General features: G+C 35.0%; 3 protein-coding genes across 4 annotated transcripts; all 3 read left to right on the top strand.

Moving 5' to 3' along the window:
- The first annotated feature begins 1,688 nt into the window (after nucleotides 1-1,688).
- Nucleotides 1,689-6,056, top strand: LOC102587123 (translation initiation factor eIF-2B subunit alpha-like). Its single transcript, XM_006362036.2, has 5 exons — nucleotides 1,689-2,344; nucleotides 4,329-4,481; nucleotides 4,565-4,706; nucleotides 5,276-5,517; nucleotides 5,655-6,056. Exons 1-5 carry the CDS (start codon nucleotides 1,889-1,891, stop codon nucleotides 5,859-5,861), a joined length of 1,200 nt encoding a protein of 399 aa, XP_006362098.1. The 5' UTR covers nucleotides 1,689-1,888; the 3' UTR covers nucleotides 5,862-6,056.
- Nucleotides 6,057-8,263: 2,207 nt separating this feature from the next.
- On the top strand, nucleotides 8,264-17,506 carry LOC102586778 (AT-rich interactive domain-containing protein 4). Its single transcript, XM_006362035.2, has 16 exons — nucleotides 8,264-8,565; nucleotides 8,949-9,219; nucleotides 9,352-9,540; nucleotides 10,381-10,434; nucleotides 10,544-10,632; nucleotides 11,282-11,558; nucleotides 12,149-12,205; nucleotides 13,057-13,088; nucleotides 13,424-13,559; nucleotides 13,653-13,826; nucleotides 14,332-14,958; nucleotides 16,002-16,139; nucleotides 16,282-16,380; nucleotides 16,639-16,739; nucleotides 16,829-16,919; nucleotides 17,011-17,506. Exons 2-16 carry the CDS (start codon nucleotides 9,070-9,072, stop codon nucleotides 17,107-17,109), a joined length of 2,313 nt encoding a protein of 770 aa, XP_006362097.1. The 5' UTR covers nucleotides 8,264-8,565; nucleotides 8,949-9,069; the 3' UTR covers nucleotides 17,110-17,506.
- A 1,465-nt stretch (nucleotides 17,507-18,971) lies between these two features.
- Nucleotides 18,972-21,772, top strand: LOC102586220 (ethylene-responsive transcription factor RAP2-12-like). Of its 2 annotated transcripts, none has more exons than XM_006362033.2 (3): nucleotides 18,972-19,327; nucleotides 20,500-21,429; nucleotides 21,528-21,772. In XM_006362033.2, exons 1-2 carry the CDS (start codon nucleotides 19,039-19,041, stop codon nucleotides 21,375-21,377), a joined length of 1,167 nt encoding a protein of 388 aa, XP_006362095.1. In that variant the 5' UTR covers nucleotides 18,972-19,038; the 3' UTR covers nucleotides 21,378-21,429; nucleotides 21,528-21,772. The 2 variants fall into 2 exon arrangements, with proteins under 2 accessions (XP_006362095.1, XP_006362096.1); XM_006362034.2 differs by having other exon boundaries at nucleotides 20,500-21,475.
- Nucleotides 21,773-23,091: the final 1,319 nt, after the last annotated feature.

Genomic DNA, 23,091 nt, shown 5'->3' with positions numbered 1-23,091 from the left:
GATCACATGATTGAATCTCTAGAAGGATATAGAGCTAATTTTAGTTTCAAAATCGTAAGATGGTTTCCTCCACCTATTAACTGGGTCAAATGTAATACTGATGAAACATCTAGAGGTAATCCTGGACTCAGCTCAACAACTTTCTGCATAAGGGATCATCTAGGTAATCTGGTGGTTGCAAAAGGGTTCAAACTACAAGATTCTACAAATCTGGTGGCTGAAGCCAGGGCTATTAGAGAAGGCTTAATGTTTTGTATGGAAAATATGATTGAGCAAGTCATTATAGAATCTGATATTCTGTGGCTATGGTTCAAATTTTGGAAGGAAGGTGGGATACTCTGTCGAGTGTGGCTTTGGAGGTGAATAAGATTAATGCGTTGAGGAGATGTTTATCAATAAGAGTACAACATTCAGCTTGTTAGTATGACGGGAGATGAGATCGATTTGTAACCTCTCTAACAACTTTTCGTATAGCTGATGAAGATGGAGCTTCAATGAAGTCAACTTGGTAAACGGTGAAGACAACTGCAGCTCCAACGTGCGGAATCTCCGATGGGTCCGTTCCACTGCCAAGTTTCTGGCAGATGACTCTTCTTTTCTCAATAGGTTCTTCTATCCTTTTTGTTGTTTTTAATTTTTGTCTTTGTTTGTTCTCGTCTTGGGCCAACTTTTGGACCAGGATAGTTGTGCAACTTTTTTTTAAAAAATAATATAAAGGGGCATCTTTCCCCTACCCTTTAAATTAAAAAATAAAAATTAATCAAACACAATTAGAGCTGTCAAAACGGGTTTGGCCCGCTAGATCGGCCCAACCCAACCCTTGAATTAAATGGGGTTGAGCTTAATTTTTTAAGTCAATTTAGGAATGAGACTTTTTAGCCTAGCCTCATTTGACCCGCTTGCCTCGTAGGCCCAACCCTAAAGCCTCAGAGGCTAGCCTGTGGGCTGTGAATTTTAAAAATATTTATTATATATATTTTATGTAGTGTTTTATTGTTAAGATTTTGTCAATAAATATTTTTAAAATATCAATATAAAATCAAGTCTAACTTCTTTACATAACTTTTACATATTAGGGCCATTATCCCACTAAATTTTCTTATTAACCCAAGCCCATTACTCCATTATAACTATGAATCATTGACCTCTTCTACTTTTGTTTTTATGCCTAATTTTCCACTTCTCCTTTATTGTAAAATAGTGATCATGTAATGTTTTTTGCTCGGATGAATCTTGTGAATGTTGTATCTTGGCTATTATGTTTTTGTTTTGTAAATATTCACTGAAGTATGTGTAATTCATGAATAAACTTTTGTATGTATTGATGTCGTATTCATCAGACATCAACGTTTGTACTCTTTCTAAGAGGACAATGTTGTCCATTTTTTGGTTGAAGGGCCAACCCGTCCCAACCCGTCGCCCGCTTAGGGCTGGGTTGAGCTGCTATTTTATAGGCCATTTAATTAAAAGAGTCAACCCGTCCCAACTCATTTAATTCTGTAGCCCGTTAGGATTGAGTTGGACCAACCTATTTTGACAACTCTAAACACAATTTACTTATGAAAAATACTTTTATATAATTTATAATCAATCCAAAATTATTTTTCAAAAGCTATTTTAATAGAAATACTTATAAAAATAAGCCATTTTTAGCTGCTTGACCAATTGACTCAAGTTATATGTTTTTGAAAGAATAAGATAAAGATAAATCCATTTTGTGGAGTGAGAACTATTAAATGATTAATTAATTAATTAGGCGCTTGGATTAAGTTCTTGTTCCCCGAACTTTGATTAGCGTCAAATTCTCATATTATTCAACAGAATCTGATTCACAACTTTTCCGGCGATTCTCCACCTCAAAGCTTAAAGCGCACGATTCCCGAAAAAGATGTGGCGTAGATCAGCTTCTTTCATTCTCGACAAAAACCAAAACGACGTCGTAGCAAAACCTGAAAGTCACCATCTTTCTCCTCTTTCAGTCGCCGTTTCATCATCTATGGCCGAAACCCTACAACAGGAGCAGCAACCTAATCCTGACATTTCGGCGTATTATCAGACTAGAGCGGCTCATCATGGAGTTGTTACCAGTGACTGGCTTGCTCAGGCTCAGGCTGCTGTCGACCAACCATCTGAAGACGCTGTATCCTCGAACTATTCTTCTAAGTCTGGAGATTTGAGTGGGAAATTTAGTGTGATTGATGAGTTCAATAATTGGCGTAAACAGCCTGATTTGGCTGAGGCTGTTGCCGCTATTAGGGCTTTGGCTTCGGTTATAAGGTCCAGTGAAGCTACTACTATGATGGAGCTTGAAATTGAACTCAAAAAAGCTTCTGATTCTCTCAAGGTTCGATTTTTTTTTCTTATCACTGCTCTTATTGAAATTACTCGAACTTTGTTTTCTGTTGCCAAGTCGCAATACTATTATGCATATTGTTTTATCTTCTCTTTCTTTATCGTTCTCCAAATGATGCTCTTTTTGTTTTGGTTCTTCTTAATTCCTTAAAATTAGAATGTCCCCTACTCATTTAAATTTGGCACTTTGAGTTGTTTAATTGGTGGAAGTGGTAATCCTACAATCAACAGTCAAGGAAATGGATATATTGCACCCTTTGACCCATTTTGAAAAAGAGGTGACAAAAAGAGTGGACACAGAAGAAGAAAAATGGAGGAATTGGAGAAGTGAAGGGGATGTAATGGCAAAATGGAGCATACCATTTGCGGCGTAGGAGAAGAAGTTCAAGTCTAATATGAGAAAGCCTATAGTGTGGAGCCCAAATCTGCTCATTTTTTATTGACCAACTTATCATGAATGCTGGTGGCCTTATTTCCTGGGGTAGCAAGAGTGATAAATAGACTGCTGCCACCTATAATGACACTGAAGGTGGCTGTGGACGGTGGTGGAGAAGATCTCTTGGTGATTTTCGGTGAATGCGATGACCACTATGGTGGTGGTGATGAAGAGTCTGGGAGCTCTACACTCTACTCTAATTAACTTGATATTTACCTCTCAAATGGTCTTTGTAGCATTGTTGCCCATTCATGTTAATGCAGCATTCATATTCTTGTAGTCTGAAAATGTTTACACAGGAAAAAGGAAAACAAAATGGTCCTTTTTTTTTCACAACTATTTTTGGAAGTGTTGCTCTTGTGTTTTTTAAAATACTTTTCTGTGGTGGTGGAATTGTCGCCCTGAATCCTTTAATCAAGTGTTAACATTATAGTTACTTTTACTTTTAGACATAAAATAGAAAAGTTTGTTCTTTTTATGGCATGGTGTTCGGCCCAGTTTCACCCGGCAGCCTATTATCTGCCAAGGGTGGAACTGATGAGCTCATACTGTGTTGTTTTTGGAGTGCGAAGTTGGGAATCCAATGCACACAGTGTTACTCCTACACCTTAACCACTCAGCCTCCCCTTGGAGACAACTTTAAGATGTATTGAGCGATATAAATGGTACATGTTTATAATAAGGTTAGGTAATGCTTCTTAGACAAAGTACTTTTTTATTTTTTTCAGTCCTTATATGTATTTAATGGGTAACTGCTGTTGTGCTAAAGAATTAAAGTAGGTTCTTTTTCTCCTTTAGTTAATATGTCCCCATGTGGAATTTTGAGATATTCTTGAGTGGTGAAAGTTGTAAATTAGGTTCAAGGAGTTTGGCTCCATAACACACAGTGCTGCTGTGTTTTCTTCAACGGGAGATTTAGAAGTTTCTTGAAAGACATGGATCTGTTTCTCTAAAGTCTATTCTGATATTTTGAGTTTCTGAGCTAACATAAATAGAATGTGGATGCCAAGGGAATATATTTTTGACAAGTCCTTTTTGTTTGTTCTTAAAAGTATATTTGAAGGTCACTGTTGTTTTGCTGAAAGAACTAAGTATCAATGAGCCATACCATCCGATATAGTCCTGCCATCAGAGGAATATAATTTGATTTGATTTGGTTTGGTTAGAGATGATTGTCACTAACTCAGTATGGTACCTATCAAAAGAGAAGCATGTCTTTTGGGTTTGAAGGGAGAAATAGTGGTGGTTTACGAAACTTGATTTCAATGAACTAATACAACAGCATGGATGCAGATCCGGTGCAGTAGTGATTATCCAATTTCGCCCTTGATGGCATATGTCAGATGTCATTAGAACTTTATTATTCAACTTCTCAAATACCTGTTGTCGTTGGACCCTTGTATTTTGATGTGTAAAAGTAGATTTCTGGACAGTGTACATCTATCTTATGGTAGTCAAGTCAAATTTGATTGCAAGCATAGTGAGAGACTTGAGAAATTTATGCTTTATTGTTAATTCATTGTTTATGTTTGTATTGCAGTCATGGGATAAAACCTCCATCTCTTTGACAGCTGGTTGTGATTTGTTCATGCGCTATGTAACAAGAACTTCAGCATTGGAATATGAGGACTTTAATTCAGCCAAGTCTCGCCTTCTTGAACGTGCAGAGAAGTTTGGGGAAATATCTTATAAGGTACACCATGCAATTATTAAAAGGAAAAATATTAAGCATTTTGATCAAACTAACACAATGTTTCCAAAAAAATTATTATGCAGGCTCGGAAGATAATTGCAATGCTCAGCCAAGAATTTATTTTTGATGGCTGCACCATTTTAGTACATGGCTTCTCCAGAGTTGTGTTTGAGGTTCTGAAAACAGCAGCTCAGAATAGGAAGAATTTTCGAGTTCTTTGCACTGGTTTGTGTAGAAATATTACATTTCTAGTTCATATGAACTATTGCTAGAGTTAGATAGTTCTATATGTTATCAATTAAGTGGCAGTTGTTTTCTCCCTTCTCAGCATGTATGTTCATATTTGTTGGGTAAGGCAGAAGTGAATGGAAAAGGTTCCTTTCATCAATTTACTGGCTTAATAAGCGAACTTTTGCTTGCTGGTAAACCAGATAAAAGTCAATAATGTTTAGGGCAGTTAAATACAAATAAGGGAGAGAGAGAACTTTCTTTGCTTTTGCTCATTTATTTATTTGTTTTGGTTACGGAGATCCTCATGGAATTTAGGAGTCAACTCTTCTGTAGTCCCCTGTCAAAAAGAATGTTGTTTCTCTTTCTCCCAGTTCCTCTCAACGACTAATTTGTGAATTATTTTTTTGAGTTTCCTTTGATTATGCAACACTTGTTGAATTTTAAGTTTCCTGGTAATGATGAAAGGTGGCATTGCATATGCTTTCATCTAGACCTATTTGAGAAGATGAGCTACTGTTTAATTTTATTGCATGATAATCTAGATTCCATTATCTAAAATGCAGAAGGGAGGCCAGACAGGAGTGGGTTGCGATTGTCCAATGAGCTAGCCAAGCTTGATGTTCCTGTGAAACTCTTAATAGATTCTGCTGTGGCATACAGCATGGATGAAGTTGACATGGTTTTTGTTGGGGCAGACGGTGTGGTTGAAAGTGGAGGCGTTATCAACATGATGGGAACCTACCAAATTGCTTTGGTAGCTAAGAGCATGAATAAACCAGTCTATGTAGCTGCTGAAAGCTACAAGGTAAGTTGAATGCATGTTATCTGTTACATTAAGGATTCCGAACCACATATCTTCTTAAGGAGGGACATTTTAACTAGATGAACATACAGAATGCTATGGGATTCATTTGCTTCCTAACAAGTTGTAATTTCTTGCAGTTTGCTCGTCTCTATCCACTGGACCAAAAAGATATGGTTCCAGCTTTACGTCCAATTGATTTTGGGGTGCCAATTCCGTCCAAGGTGGAGGTTGAAACATCTGCTCGCGATTATACACCACCTCAGTATCTTACACTACTATTCACGGATTTGGGCGTTCTAACACCATCTGTAGTAAGTGATGAGCTTATACAGCTATATTTATAGCCCCAATGAAGTCTGATTCTGTTGTAGGTATTTCAACTATTACATGTAGGGAGGAAATTTTGTTTTCATGTTCCCCCATTTCTTCTATGACATGGAAGAATATATACCCAAATATTATGTTTTTTTTTTAAAAAAAGTTTGCTTATCCTTCTGGGTATGAATCGAAAAAGGAATCATCAGAGTATTCAGAGTAAATTCATCTTTCTTTTCTTTTTATGACCGTGGTGTCCGGGTCAGCTTTCGCGCACTTCAATTAATTCCATGGGATACTGGCCGCCTTTCACTAGCAATAGATACTAGATAATTTTGTCCACCAAAGCTAGGACATAATAGATATGAAATCTCCTGAGAATGAAATTGAGTGTTGAATCTGTTGGTGACATTGATTTTAATCGATGAAACAAGCTTTGTAGAATCGATTCTTGTTGATAAGACGGATTTTATGACACTAATTTTTGTTTGGTGTAAAGAGTTTTGTGACAAATAAGGTATCGATCATCACAAATTCATTATTAATTTCAAATCCTGAAAAAGGACTTTATTGCCCCATTATAGTCAATTTAACAAATTGTATCCTTTTTTTTTTGCAGTCAAGTGTGACTGAAAATTACCAACATGGGTTGTGGTGCACTGGTGGGAGTGTTTCACCCTTAACCAGAGGTCTCGGGTTAGAGCCCTGGGTATGGAGAAAATCCTGTTGGGAGCTCCACCCCCAAATGGGCCCTACAGAGCGCGATCTGAATTTAGTCAAAGCTCAAATGTGGGCTCCGGACACCAGGTGGGAAACCAAAAAAAAAAAAAAAGTGTGACTGAAAATTTAACATAAGATTGTGGTGAACAACATAATGAGCATTATTACGTCTATAATGAACATTATTATTGTTGTGAACGATTTCACCATCCCAAAATAATGGAACCCTAATAATTTGTTCACTAGACATTTTTTGATACAAAAATGATAAAAATAAATAAATATAAGGAGATGGATAAATTTTAAGCTTTATACTAAGTTACCTTTAGAGAGTTTTGAATACCTTTGAGAAAACAAAAATCTTATGAAAAAGTATCATATAAGCACTATTTCTCTCTACTATAATTAGGTCAAATCAAGTTGATGAAAAAATGTCGATAAAAGGCTACAAAAATATGAGTTTTGTCCTAGTATTAAGACTTCTATAGCACACTAAGTTATTGCACTATATGCTCTATACACTTTAAATGGACGTTAATTGACGGACATCTGAGCAGGTCATATAACACACTAATTTAGTGTCAACTTTCTTTTTGCATATTATTTTGGACACTTCTTTTCTTCCATGAATCATTTAGTTTTCGAACTCTTTGCTCATTTGATAAGTGAAATAAAATGAGATATTGAAAATTTAGTGTAGAATAAATTTTATACTACATTTAGTAACGACATAAATTTATATCTCATCTAATTTGAAATTATTTTATCTCATCTTTCAGGTAGAATAAATTAATCTGCATATCAAATAATATAAAATTAATTTTCACCTGATCAAGACATTCAAATATACGCTAAAATTAATAAAATCCTAAATTAAAAGATAATGAAAAAAGGGAAGCACACCGAAATGTGTTTGGTACAATTATTTTCTTTTCAAGTGTATGTTATATAAATCATAATTTTAAGTAATCTCTAATTTCAGTCAAGGACCGTTAATATATAGTTTTAAAAGAAAATAGTAAACAAATATTTAGTTAAAAAAATTAACGCAAGTAATCCATCTTTATATATAACATAAAATTAACATTCAAAAAAAATTAAATTAGTCTAATTTTTTTACTCAAGTCGTCACAATTAAAAGCATTTGTTCCAAACTTTAAATAGAGGGTAAAATAACATATTTCAAATAAATCAAAGGTAAAATTAGTTTTTTTTTTTTTTTAATTTAAAGCAATTATTAGTAAGAAGAGTATTTTTGAGTTATTTTATTAGTTGAAGGACTTATTTAAACACAAAACATAATAACAACATCATTTTATTGTTTTACTAAACAACATAACAAGAATAAAATTGACCCTGTTTATGTACAAACCCAAATTTTAATATTATTTCACTTTAGTAAATTTTTTCCCACAAATTTTTAATAGAATTTTCTCTTGTTTAATCTTGTTCTTTTTTTTGCATGATTAAACAAAAGAGTATGAGTGATTAGTCTCATCCTCTAAACTAAATTAGATTAATTATCGGCAGAATTGCTTTATTAACTTCCTTATGAACATTTCTAGTTCTGGGTTTCTTAATTATTTAATCAAAAAATTAAGTAGATTGTTTTTTTTTTTTCAACTTGAGTGTTTTTGTTACTCTAAACTCAAGTTCGATTATAGACGTAAAGATTAAAACTTTATGATAAAAAAATTTTAATCTCTTTTTTTTTTCTTCTTTTGTTGGCTGTTGAATTAACAGTTGATTTAATAATTTAACAGCTAAGATGTGAAAAAAAATTACTCGTTAATCACACGAACTTTTAACTTTCCGTATTCTGTTTCCATATAATTTTTTTTTCTCTTTTACATTGATTATTAGTTGTAGATTTTAAAAAGGGTATTAGGGTTTCTATTCTTTACTTTATTTGCCTTTTCATCTGTGGCTGAATTAGCTGTTCTGGGTTTTCAATTCGTGGGTGGATTCGGAGCTGTAATGGAAATCGTTGATGTTCTATGATTTCTCTATCTGGTGAGTGTTTTTTTGCTTATACCCAGTTGGGTTTTTTTTTTCCGGTCGTTTGATTGTTCATTGATTTTCAGGATTTGGGTTGTTTTTGATGTTAGAATCTTGATTTTTTTGAAGTGGGTAGGTGTAATTTTGTGATTAAAATACAGATTTTCAAGTTGGGTATGAGTAATTTTATGAATTTGGTTGATATTGTGACCAAAGACTTGATTTTTAAGTGGTTATTGGTAATTTTCTGGATTTGGTGGTTATATATGAGATCAATATGTTGCAGTTTTCTTGTTAGGTTCTTTTGGTTTATGCATGAGTTGAAGGTTTGGTGTTTTTGCTCTGCTGGGGATTTTTATATGTTCTTACTTGTATAATAGGATTTCTTTGTTCTGCAGGGTTTGCTAAAGAGTTTAGATTCAGGGTGTAAGATTATAGTGGAGTGGGGTTTAGCTGCTGCAGTTAGATTTTCTTTGTAGCTGTGAAATAGTTTTAGGAAAGGAAAGCCAGGTTAACGTGATGTTTCATTGCCAAGGAACTTCCAGACAAAGTTGTAGTCTTCTTGCAGTATTATGTGGGAGTACTTCTGAATATGATCAGAAGAAAGATGTACATGATGGTAAGCCGAGATATTGCTTCCCGGAGATTGTATCATCAGGGCGTTTGGAGGTGGGTATCATTATTAATTGGTTTTGTATCTAATTTAACATGTTCTGGGTTGATACCTCTCGGTAGCAAGGTTCATCATCAGCTTGGCATATGAACTAGTTTCTTATGTCTATTACAATTTGCTAAATGTAGGTGCAAGTGTTGAAAAACCCAAGTACCGATGAATTTCATAAAGTTTTAGATTCATGGCAGCCAAATATTGTATATTTGCAAGGAGAACATCTTTCAAATGATGAAGTTGGTTCACTTGTTTGGGGAGGTCTTGATTTGTCTTCTGCAGAGGCCATTTCTGGACTTTTTAGTTCCGCGCTGCCAACCGCTGTATGTAACTTTCTTTCCATTGTTTTCTCAAGAGAATTTGTGCTAGTAGTGCCTTTTCTTGCATCTCCCTTGGTCGGATATTCGAAGGATTTTTTTTTTTGATGTCTTAAAGATTTTATTAAAGTATTAAACAGATTATGTACGTCAGCTTTGGTAGTTCATGTTATTTCTGAAGCCATTGCCAAGTCATTGGATTTTAATATATCTTACCAAAGGGTTTAGATTCAGATTATAAGATAATCTGCAGGATCGTTAGGTTTGCATTATTTCACTTAATTTAATAAATATGATCCAGTCAGTTGTTTTGCAGAGTCACCCTCTTTAACCATAAAAGGTGCATGGTTATTATTTGGGAGAATCAAATTTGTGATAATTCTGCATAACTTCAATGAAGGTTGTTATTGTGCTTATGTTTTCAGTCTAGCGGTTGAGATCATGTGATTAAAGGTTCTCGTATTTTGGTCTCATTCATGTATGGATGTTTGTTCAACAATATGTTGGTTTGTGTCTTGTTTACAGATTGGTGTTTGTTCCTCTAACTGGTACTGTAAATGATACAGCTTCTATTTGTCGTAGCAAAATAGACTTCAAGGTGATTACTTATTAAAAAAATAGAAATCAAGGTGATCATTTCTTAGTAAAATACCTAATAATCAGTAATGCCTTGATTCAAAAAATGTCTTAGAAATAAATATCAAACCACCTTTTAGTGGTTAAGTTGTATTCTCCTGAAGATCCAATTATTTTGAAGTGTTCCTTTGGTCACATTATACTTGCACTATTAGGACCGTAAATTGCATTAGTGTTAGTTCCGTTGTTTACTTGATGATCCAATTGTAGGTCTATTTGGAGCTCCCAAATGGAGAAAAATTGGCTGAAGCACTTCATGCTAAGGTGAGAGATTACCTGTTATTCGCCAAATCAGTTGATGATCTGGTCAAATCTCCTCATTTAAACTAATGGATGGTTTCTTTTTGTTCCACTCCTATGCTCATTTTTGCAGGGAATTCCTTATGTGATGTACTGGAAGAGCGCATTTTCCTGCTATGCAGCATCCCATTTCCGACATGCATTTTTATGTGTGGCACAGAGGTAATCTTAGCGGAGACTCTGATGTGCAGTGATTTGATGCATTATTCTGGACTTCCATATATTAATTGCTTGTACTTTCCTTTTGGTGCATATTCTCTATCTAGAGAACAACAGATGTATTCTCACAGTTGACTTCAATAATATGGCTGTGTATTTCCTTTTAGAAAACTATCTGGATTTATACATTCCCATTAAGCTATATCTTGTTGGTGTTTTTGTTTTTATCAAATTTTCTATTTCAATCCTTTCCCATGTCTGCTACATTTGTCTAAGATTTACACTGCATTCTTTTCTTGTTTGATGGTGGCTTAGTGGTAGACTTCACAGAGCTTTTCATATTGATTTTTGTGGCATTCTTGACCTTATATCTACTGAAATGTTGTGAGGTCTCTTTAATTATCAAGAATGTTGTCTGGGGATTGTCAAGGACTCAAGATTGTCAGCACACTTCACAGCAAAGGGAGTCTTTCTTAAGAGGCTTACATCAAATAATAGTACTAGTTACTTTCAGATCAGCTGACCATGTGATTGATTTCTTATCTACATTGCATTTCTAGGAGAGCTAACTGTAATAAAATTTATACATGATTTTTTATCTGTGTGGTTTGGTGTAAGGAATTGATTCAAGAGGTCTACTTGTCTCCTGCAGTTCAACTTGTCATGTTTGGGATGCTTTCCAACTTGCACAAGCATCCTTCAGGCTTTACTGTGTACAAAATAATTTTGTTCTCCCTGAGATGAGTCAGAGGGACAGTGATAATATGGGTCCTCACCTGCTTGGTGATCCTCCAAACATTGATGTCCCTCCACCTGAGGCAGGTCCTGACGATGACGAAGAAAGCAATTCTGATGCTCTTCCTGCCATAAAGATCTATGATGATGATGTGACCATGAGGTTTCTTGTCTGTGGATTGCCATGCTCGTTGGTATGGGATTTGTTTCATGTACTCTTTCTATTCGGGTGCACGTGGCACAATTTCCTTTTTATTCTAAAGAGTTTGACTTCCAAAAAATTAAATTCATTAATCAATTCAATTTTAATGAGGATTCATATAGCTTGCCCCAGCTTGTTTGGGGCTGAGACGTAGTTGTTGTTGTAATCAATTCTATTCTGAACAACAATTGTGATCCTTTCTTACGAAATCCTATCTGAACAAACCCCAAAAGTTAGATTAATTTGTCTATTGTTACAACTGCAATATGTTATCAAGCTGTTTGACAACAAAATGTGAGAATTTCTTTATGAATTGAACTCTCTGAACTTTATCTAAACAATCAAATCAACTCTCTGAGCAACTCAAAGAAGTTGGGTTAAATAGCTATTGCTACAAATGCAATATGTTAGTCAAACTTTCTCCTTATTCTTCATGCACTTAGTTTATGACTGAAGATATACAGCTTACATGTACACAAACATATAATATACTCTTCATAGCTTATCTTCTAAGTTGTATCATCTTATGTTTGGAACTAATTGTACACATTACTTATGTTATGAATGGCTTCTTCTGCTCAGGATGAATGCTTGTTGGGATCTATAGCCGATGGTCTGAATGCCCTCTTAAACATAGAAGTAAGTTGCACCAAAATTTTCCTCTTTTTATCACCTTGAAATGGAAGCCGCTTATGATAACAAGTATAGTAAAACTACTTCAGATGATTATCATTTGACACCATTTTCTTTACTTGAGCTGCTCAGACTTGTCCTGTTTTTGGCTTATTACCATCTGTCTAAGGGATCATTTGGTAGGGTGTATAAGGAAGTGTTGAATAAGGTGTATGAGTAATGCTATCATTAGTTATGCTGAGATTATTTCTTATACACTGGTTTTTTGGGTGTATTAAAAATAACATACCTTGCATAATTTCCACAAAAAAATTGTTTACAAAAATACCCTTGACAAAATACGGTGGAAAGAATGTATTTTGGTACATTATATGTATCCTTAATTTAAGACCACAAGTTTCAAAAGTTCTCTTTATTTTCTTGAACTCTGTGCCAAGTCAAAACTAGACAAACAAATTGAAACAAAGGGAGTTATAAATTATTTTAAATTATGATTAGATACACGTATTGTAATAAAGCTTATTTACTGTTCATATTGCTACTTTTCATATTATTTTTAAATTTAAAATATGGCTTTGTAATTACCACTTGTGAAACACACCAACCATGATGTTGAATTACTTAGTAATTACATCATGACAAAGAACAAACCTTGTATTTACTAAGCCATGCAATTACTAGACTGCGCAAATGCTACCTTATTAATTACACAACCTAGCAGTTACATGCGTCCTTTTTGTATCTTTTGCATGCCTACTGAAGAATGAGAAAGTAGGACGTTTTTGAAATCACTAAATATTTTCTTGGTAAGACGTGATCAAGTACTGAAAAAACTGCATATCTTTTTGTTATTCCAGATGCGAGGGAGTAAGCTGCATAACCGGGTCAGGTATTTCTCAGATGGATCTTGTGGAGCAGTAACAATTTAATTTCCCGACCTGCTTTATGGAGTTGTTATTTTCCTTTTCTAAAATTTGATGGTGAATAGCATCTTAAAATCTAATTCACCTGTTGATGGCATCTGACAAGGAAACTTACATGTTTCATAACTGATTACTTTCATTTATTCTATGAGGAATCTCTGCTAGATTTGCTTATTTTTCTTCTGGTTTGTCAGTCACCAAGACATCAGCAATATGCACTTCCCTGATTAAATACTTTCTGTTCATGTCCTGCTCTCTTGTCAAACTTTTGTGCCCCTAATGTTGCTTCTCTGTGATACAGTGCCCTTCCACCACCTCTTCAGGCTGGTACATTTTCCCGTGGTGTTGTGACTATGCGATGTGATCTGTCAACCAGTAGTTCTGCTCATATTTCACTTCTAGTTTCAGGCAGCGCTCAAACATGTTTTGATGATCTGGTAATTTTAGCAGTATGTTCATGTATGTGCTAATGACTTTAATCTCCCTCTGACAACAGATTGGTTAATGTATATTTCCCTGTTAATTTTCAGCTATTAGAGAATCACATAAAAAGTGAAATCATTGAAAATAGTACACTGGTTCATGTACTGCCAAGTGATGAGGAAAATAGACCACCTATATCTGCGCCTCGGAGATCAATGTCTGTAGCTTGTGGATCAGAAGTATTTGAAGTTTGCATGAAGGTTCCGATGTGGGCTTCACAGGTCCTTTATTTTCACTTCTCTTTGTTTCTCTTTTTTGTTCCCTCCTTGAATCTTTTTGAGAGAAACGCTGAGAGAAGAAGGGGGTGAATCCAATCAATTTGACTCCAGGTTTTCTTTGAACTAATGAATGATTTAATCAGTATATGTGCGTCCTGATAAGAACAAAACAGTTTCTGTGCTTGTACTAAGTTCAGTATCTCTCCTCTTCTAATTTGTAGTTACAAAAGTTTGCCTTCTGGTTAGTATGTTAGAGGATGGGTCTATACATGTAATGGTTGATCTAGTCATTGGTCTTCTTCTTTTATGTTCCTTAGTCACCTTTTCATATTTGTACCATCAAAGGATTGTGTGCTGAATTCTAGGATCACTATTAGTTATTCATATTTTCATTAATTTTAAAAAAGAAAGGAGTTAATTCATATATTCATCGTTGATGGTGTTTACCACCTGCACTAAGTTTAGTTAGTCCTTTATAACTTTGTTCTTCATGTTCCGTTATTTTCAGGTTTTGAGACAATTGGCTCCTGATGTTTCATATCGTAGTTTAGTTGCACTTGGCATTGCTAGCATTCAGGGACTAGCTGTAGCTTCATTTGAGAAAGATGATGCTCAACGACTTCTTTTCTTCTACACAAAGCAAGGGAAGGATGGGTTTTTTGGCAATTTTAAGATTGGCGATCCTCCAGCATGGTTAAGACCGCCTGCTCCTAGTAGAAAGAGGTCTGACTTTTATCAGGGAGCGAGTTATATTTGCCAAAATGGGTCAACACCTGGAAATCATGTGGCTGTGAAAGAAGAGAAAGAAAGTCGATTAGGGAATGGTGTTGCAACACCTCTGGTGACTGCTAGACAAAAACTCAAAGTTGCTGCTATGAGGCCCATTCCTCATGTTCGTCATCAGAAAATGCTACCCTTTTCACGAATTTCGGAGCTGGATAGCCTTGATGGGAACCAGGTGAAAACGAATCTGCCCATCATTCCTTCAACTAAGGGTAGCAATGTTGGAGTAACTCCGGTCACCCATCGGAAATCAGCATCAAGCTCACATCAGGCTAAGCAAATTATATCCTTGAATCCTCTTCCACTGAAGAAACATGGTTGTGGGCGAAGCCCAATACATGTGTGTTCTGAGGTAATATAAGTTTTCCTTTCATATATATTTTCTCTTTTTTTTTGATCCATTAAATGTATTTTCATTCATAAACATGGCCAAAAATACCGTATACAAGGGGTATACCAAAAGGTAAAGAATCTACAAGAAGACGCGATTCTCTACAAACTCCACCCAATCATCTATTCAACAAGGGACTTTGTGTATGCACCAAAAGAAAATAATAAAACTGAGACTACTCCTCAACTGAGAGAAACTTGACTCTACTCCTTCAAAAACTCTCCTATTTCTCTCTCCAAACAACCACATTAACGCACGAAAGACCATGTTCCAAGCCCTACAAGTTCTCCCACTCTTCCAGCTGAACATCAACTCTTTCACAGTTATTGGTATTGCCATGGGGTGCCAAACCACTTAAACATATTCCACCATAGTCTCATGGTAAACCTACAATGTATAAGAAGATGGTCCTCGCCTGCGTCCTTATACGTGTAACACCAGCTGATGCAGATAACCTTCCACTTTCTAAGATCCTTTCATATATATTTTCATGCATAACTTTGCTTAAGGAATCTGATTTCTGCATTGGATGATGTTGTTTATCTGCTCTTACCTATGTAACTTGAATTATTGTAAGTAGACAGAACACTCTATAAATAATTGATTTCTGAACACTTAAGCTTATTCTCTAAGAAAAATATGTGTTGGGATTTCAGACATTGTATTTGTGAAGCTTGTCATCATTCAATGGTAATTTACAATATTCATTCTAGGATATGTGATGTATAGGGGCCTTACAGGATTTTTTGTTCTTCAGAAGGATTGCCTTTTTTTGGAACTTTGTAGTTCTCTTAGATGAGAATGTGTTGACACAATCTTACGGAATCAAGTTATTTAATCTGCATTACCTGATAAGAGATTTTCTTTTAACACCAGTTGCTCTCAGAATACATTCTGCACCTCAAATGTGTCTTTTCACTTGACTCTGCTGATTGGATTATAACTACATGGATAATTGTAATCATTTTTTCTTGTTCCCTCTTTTCTGCCCAAACTATTTACAGGAGGAATTTCTGAAAGATGTAATGCAGTTTTTAATTCTTCGTGGGCATACTCGTCTCATTCCTCAAGGTGGCCTTGCTGAGTTTCCGGACGCTATTCTCAATGCCAAACGCCTTGACCTCTTTAACTTGTATAGGGAGGTGAGCTTTCTTGTCTTTGTGCTTATTAAGGACATTTCAGAAATCTGCTAATGGTGTAGAACAATATATTTTATAATCCCTTGTAGAAAAAATGACAGGACTATCAAACATTGTTCTAATTTGTAAATTAAATGTTCTTCAGGTGGTTTCAAGGGGTGGGTTTCATGTTGGCAACGGCATCAATTGGAAAGGGCAAGTTTTCTCAAAGATGCGAAATCACACAGTAACCAATAGGATGACTGTAAGGCCTCTACTCAGTATGACATATGATAGCCTGTTCCGATTTCAACAACAATTTTTTGACTAAGCATGTTTCTCTCTCTGTACCTGGTTGAAAGAACTGCATGTTTGTTTATGTTCATAAGTTTATGTGGGTGCTTATACTTCCGCGTTAGAACTGTTACTTGAGGATTTCTTACTTCTAATTTTTCAATCCCCTTTTTATGTATACTTGCGGAAACTTGAACAGCTCTTTTAACAAAATAATTTCTTGAACCAGGGTGTTGGGAATACACTTAAAAGACATTATGAAACTTACCTTTTGGAGTATGAATTGGCTCATGATGACGTGGATGGAGAGTGCTGCTTGTTATGTAACAGGTCAATTCCTGTTCGTTTAGTTTTAATGCTGCTAGTTATCAAAGTTGTAATAGTGGTTGTCTAACATGATGTTTCCTTATGTCCTCCAGTAGTGCTGCTGGAGATTGGGTTAACTGTGGGATTTGTGGTGAGTGGGCACATTTTGGCTGTGATAGAAGACCAGGTCTTGGCGCCTTCAAGGTACCGCTTTGATCTCCATAACCAACCTCTTTCATCTCTTAGTATTCTAAGAGGATTTTTGATGTGAAGTATGGGCTGTTTCTTGTTGCAGGACTATGCAAAGACAGATGGACTGGAATACATATGTCCGCAATGCAGCGTGACAAATTTTAAAAAGAAGGTGCTGAGAACTGCAAACGGATATTCCTGAACCTAAGCCTAATGGCTTCAACAACACCAATCCCAATTGATTATATACATGTATTCTCTTAGAACATCAACTGTGTTTTTGCAGAGAAATTAGGTAAAGCTTGTATTACTTAGGGCATTAGCTTCTTGTGTTCTGGACAAACAGAGAAAGACGCGGAGGCCTATATTGAACAGAAGTGAAAAGGCAAAAGATGTTGGAAGGCGCCAGGCGACCACTAGGAGTGGTGCTACTCTTATTAGGAGGAAGAATTGTAGAGATAGGAAAAGGGATGAGACTGCAGGCAGGCAGACTCATGGCAAGTCTTTGTAATATATAATCCTCTGTGAGGATGTGACATTTTGTAGCTTGGTTGGTGGAATTCATATTTCTGAAATTTCACAGATCTTTTTCTACTGAATTTGTCCACTTTGCATTTTCTTCTTACTTTATTTTTCTAGTCTGGGAGCGAGGGAATTTTAGTAGCTTAGCTGGTTGGTCATCTGAATTTTCACCAACAAGGTGCGGGTTCGCTTCACCACCTTATAATTCTCTCTCCCATTTCTGATTTCTTCTCTTACCCTCATTTTCTTTATAAAAAAAAGTCAAAAGAGCAATTAATACTAATTAAACTTGTTTAATCAAAGTGATCTTTAATAAACTATCAAAAATAAACCAAATCGAAGGAAGAGAAACTGCGATAAATGCAACAATCAAAGAAGTTACATATGTCAGATTAACTTAGTGACCGTTTGTCTGTGAACATATTTTTTTGCTTTCTTTTGGAATTAAATTCTGAAAATCATTTTTGACTATAAATATTTGAAGCTGAAAATCAAAAAAATATTTTCACAAAAATTTAAAAATAATTCTATAATTTGTATTCATGGAGAAACATAACTTTAAGCCGATGAGAAATGGTTACGGCTAGTGATATTGTGTCGATGGAAAATGGTTCTGGCGAGAGATTGATTATTGTGGTTTGATGCATTTTGATGCTTATTTCTGACTTGTTATTTGTGATTGATGCACTTGTTATGTGTGATCTTGACATTGAGATTTACTTACTTGATACGTGTTGAATTGTGACTATTGAGCCTTGTGAGCTGTTTATTATAGATTTGTTAGGTTGAGCTAATTTCTGTGCAAGTTGTAGTTTAAGGAGGTTCGATTGGATGAAAAAAGTATTCGTTTTCTAGCTAGGTTCTTCGCTTATTAGATTGCTTGCTGGATACCGTGTTGTTGGTACTCACTCCTTGCTTCTACACTTGTGTAGGTTTCAAGTCTGGTACTGTGTAATCGTCCTTCTTCTCCTACTTTTCGAAGCTTGTCAAAGGACTATTGAGAGGTGGTTGCTTGTCATATCGGTGGACCCTCTTTTTCCTTTCTTTTGTTAATTTTATACATGAATAACTTATTTATTATATACCTACCAAACATCGTATAAGTTATTAACACATATATAACGACAAACTTAAAGGATTAATGATCAAATCTAAAACACCATATTTGTCATTTCTATTGACAAAAAAAATACGTAATTAAGTGACTACACGAGGGGCAATAAAGAAACACCAGGCATCTACTACTCCCTCCGTTTCACAAAGAGTGGCCTAGTTTGACTTGACACGGAATTTAAGAAAATAAAGAAGACTTTTGAATCTTGTGGCCCTAAATTAAAGTTATGTCAAATATACAAAATTGCCCTTTAATCTTGTTGTCTTAAACATGCCACGTGAAAAGTTGAAAGTAAAATGTTACCAAAAAAGGAAAGGGACCAATCTTTTTTAAACAGACTAAAAAGGAAATCATTCTTTTTTAAACGAAGGGAGTATTACAATTTACAACATGTATTTAAAGAGTTTTTCTGATAGATTCTTCTCGAAATATCCGCAAAAGCAAATTTTCATAGTAGAAAATAACTCTTCACTTCTCACCGGTACCGGAAAAAGCATGTGTGGTGGTGCCATAATCTCCGATAGGATACCGCCGCCTCGATCGTCGAGCCGACTCACCGCCGACCAGTTATGGGGTTGCTCCGATGTGCAAAACAAGAAGAAGAAGAACAAGAACAAGAAGAGGAATCCTTCCAATTACCACTCTAAGTCCTTGAGATTTGAAAATGTAGACTTTGAAGCTGATTTTCTGGATTTTAAGGATTTTTCTGATGATGAAGAAGCTTATTGTTTGGATATCAAACCCTTTGCTTTCTCTGCTTCTGAACTCTATGGAACCTCTGCTGGTAAAATAAAAATAAAAATCTCTCTCCTTGTTTTTAGAAAAAATTTCTGTCTTTGTGGGAAATGCAGAGAAATTTAATTGAATTTGGAGGTGTCAAAATGAGCTGAGTTAATGAATGAGCATTTTCTGTGAGGTTCTGCTATGTTGTTCATTGGGCAAAATGTTGTGTTTCTTTTTATTGTTCATGTATTCTTTCAATTGAGTTAGTTCGACTATTGGCTATTGTTTGGGCTTGGAATGGGATTTTTTATTCTGCTAGAAAAGTTGAATTTAGCTTGAAATGTGTTATAAAATTGTTATATCTGTTGAAATTATTGGTATTTCATTTGCATTTAATGTGGCTATTCTTTGGGCTTGAAATGTTTTTTCCCGTTTTTGCCAAAAATGCTGAATTTAGATTGAGATGGGTTGTAATATTAGTTTGGTTGAAATTATTGGTATTCGATTTATGTTGATGGCTATTCATCTAAGTGAAGAAGATGGCTTATCTGCAGAGTGTAGAACAAAAGCCAAGATGTTGAAAAAAATTCCAGATAGAAGATGCCCCTTACTTTCATTAGGGCTGTGTAGTAAGTTCTTGTTTGATGTATGAAAGTTTCATGGTGTTTCGTGAGTATAAACATAAGTAGATGGCTGGGTATGCATCTAAGTTTTAGCTAGCTTCTGCTGTATCTGAATTTCTTCTTGGCCCAGTGTTGATAGTTTGCTCAAGCTAACAATTTCTTTCGGTAAGATCATCAAGATTCATGTGATCTATTTATTTGGATTAGAAGTCTCTGTTCAAGCACAATTTGGTTGTGAAAAATAGATACCCACAGAGCATGTTCCCCAGATTATGATTCCCTTACCTGATGGGGGTTGACTGGTTGTCTACATGATGCCTACAGTAAAAATCTAAAATGATAAAGTTGTGTTCTTTTTTAAGTTTCGGGCATATGAGACTAGGGAACATGTTATGTACAAGTGTAGTTTGATAAAGATACCAATTTCTTTTGGGAGAACTTGGCTTGATAAAACCTGTTATTGCAATATATTACAAGCAATTATCAGGGAACGTGATGTGCACGTTGTGTCTCTGGGTTTCTCAATTTCTTAGTCATCGTTATGGATTGGTTCTTGCAAATTATGGTGTTGTTAATGTCTGAGGTGCTTATTTCTTTTTGTATGTGAAAGGATCCGAATCATTGATATCTGTTGATGCAAAGGAAGTTGAGAAATCTTCCAAGAGACAGAGGAAGAATCAGTATAGGGGGATCAGAAAGCGTCCATGGGGTAAGTGGGCAGCTGAAATACGTGATCCACAGAAGGGGGTCCGAGTTTGGATTGGAACTTTTAATACTGCAGAAGAAGCTGCCAGAGCTTATGATGCTGAAGCTCGGAGAATCAGAGGCAATAAAGCTAAAGTAAACTTTCCTGATGAAGCTTCAGTGCCTGCCTCGAGGCAAGCTGGTAAGGTAAATCCTCGAAAGGTTCTTTCTGATGAGAGCTCTAACCCAGTTCTATCCAACACCATGTTTATGAACAACTTGAATAGTGGATATTGTGACAATTTGGGCCTTCTCGAAGTGAAAACAAAGACTCTGTATGGCTACGAAGCTTTGTGTGCGACTCCTGTAGATACAGGACCTAACTCATATGCCCGTCCAGCTGTTGCTGGTGTTTACTTCAATTCTGACCAAGGAAGTAACTCTTTTGGCCCCACAGATTTTGGTTGGGGAGAAACATGTTCAAGAACTCCAGACATATCATCTGTTCTGTCAGCTGCTATAGAATGCGATGAAGCTCAATTTATTGAAGGTGTCGACCTGGAGGAGAAACCAAAATCTTGTTCCAACAATTTGGTGCCTGATGATGTGAACACTGCACACAAGCCACCTGAAGAATTTTCAACTTTTGAATCCCAGATGAAGTTCTATCAGACGCCATATTCAGAAGGAAATTTGGATGTACCAGTCGATGCCTTCCTCAATGCAGATGCTACTCAGGGTGGTGAAAATGCTATGAACCTTTGGTCCTTTGATGAGCTTTCTTCTTTAATGGGAGGCGTCTGAGAATGTGTTACGTGTGGATCCTTTGTAAATAAGGGCTTCATGTGAAGATGAGGTTTGCTCCTCATCTCTCTTCTCCAAACAACGCTAAGTTACTTGACGTAAGTGTAAATTCAAAATTTAACATGTTTGATCTGTCTCTTCTTCTTTTAGGTGCCTGTGCTAAGGAGGAGGATGACAAGTTGACAACCATTCAAGCATGTTTAGGGCTCCATGGATGGTGTGCTGAGCAAGTGTTTTGGTTATATAGACCATTAGACCAATAGGTGGGTAATTAGGTTATTAACAACTGTTGACAACAAGCTGATGTTTTCAAATTTTGCATCAATGTGGATGATAATTGATGGTTCAAAATGCTTTATATTTCACAACTTGGTTATTTATGGCTAGTTGCTTGACATTGTTCATCCTATTCAACCTTATGCATATAGAAGGCTTTTGCTCATAGGATTTGAGAACCTAATTTCAAGTTTTGATTTTAAACCAGCATTTGTTTATGAAATTTGTACAAAATTTTTACTTTAGCTCATGATTTCAAATTTCAAATTCTCCCACAAAAAAAAAGGACCTGGAAATCTCTAATTGTGATTTTAAATTCTTTTTAAATATAAAATTTGAATCATAAGTTTATATTTGGTCGAGTTTTATATTTTACTAGAACAAATTCATGATTTTAAATTTTGCAAATGAATGGTGATAGTCTGAAATCATGATTTGAAATTTGGTTAGTTTTAAAGTTTAAATTTTATTTGAATATTTGAATTTCTTAGGTTATATTTCTTATAAACATGAAATTCCAATAATGTATGAAAACTATTAAATCCTATTCAACTCTTATACATTTATACATTCATATATATTGAGCAAATTGTAGTTGATAAACCATTGGAATATTTTAAGGCGTTGAGTTAATAAATTGTATATCTTCATATTCTTTTTATAAACAAATAAATATTTGTAGTTACATGTTATTAAAATTGATTCAATAGGTGGAAGGACATTTTTGACCATTTTTCATAGATAGAATTAGAATTGTATATTACTATTAGGAAGTCGTTTGGTTTAGAGATAAAAATAACAATTTTAGGATAAATTGCAGAATTATCTTATTTCGTGTTTGGTTAGATTTCTAAGTTACTACACAATTGTGACACTCCTCTCTTAAAATATTTGTCGTGTTTTACTTCTCTTTTTTTAAAGTCAAATTATATGAGTTTTGATTAATATTTTGAGATGTATTTTTATACCATATTAATATAAAAAAATTACAATATTATTCGTATAATATTTGAGTATCTAAATTTCAATTTAAAAGACTAAACTATTTTAATCTAATTTAATTTTAAAATTAGTTATAATAACTCTCGAATTATAAAATCAGATTTTAATCATAATGAGATGTTTAAACAAATATTACATAGCCAAACTCTAATTTTGCCGTTGTTAATAAAAAAGGGAAAATTGTATATATAATAGCAAACTATTAATTCAAATTAAATGCTATAAATATCGTTTGATTTAATTGTACCTCATAGCAAACTGTTGCTATTTCACCTCTCTCCTGATGAATCTCGCTCGCCACTCTCGTTCTCTCCCTCGCCTCTCTCATTTTTTATACAAACGCAAGTGTATAAAGTACGTTTGTGTTTGTATAAAGCGAGAGAAAATTGTATATACACATGCAAATACATATATCTTCGTCCTATACACTTATAAT

This window comes from Solanum tuberosum, unplaced genomic scaffold (genome assembly GCF_000226075.1).
Source record: "Solanum tuberosum cultivar DM 1-3 516 R44 unplaced genomic scaffold, SolTub_3.0 scf00376, whole genome shotgun sequence".
Taxonomy (NCBI): Eukaryota; Viridiplantae; Streptophyta; class Magnoliopsida; order Solanales; family Solanaceae; genus Solanum; species Solanum tuberosum.
The sequence above is the reverse complement of the archived record's forward strand: the minus strand, read 5'-3'. Positions and strand labels throughout refer to the sequence as shown.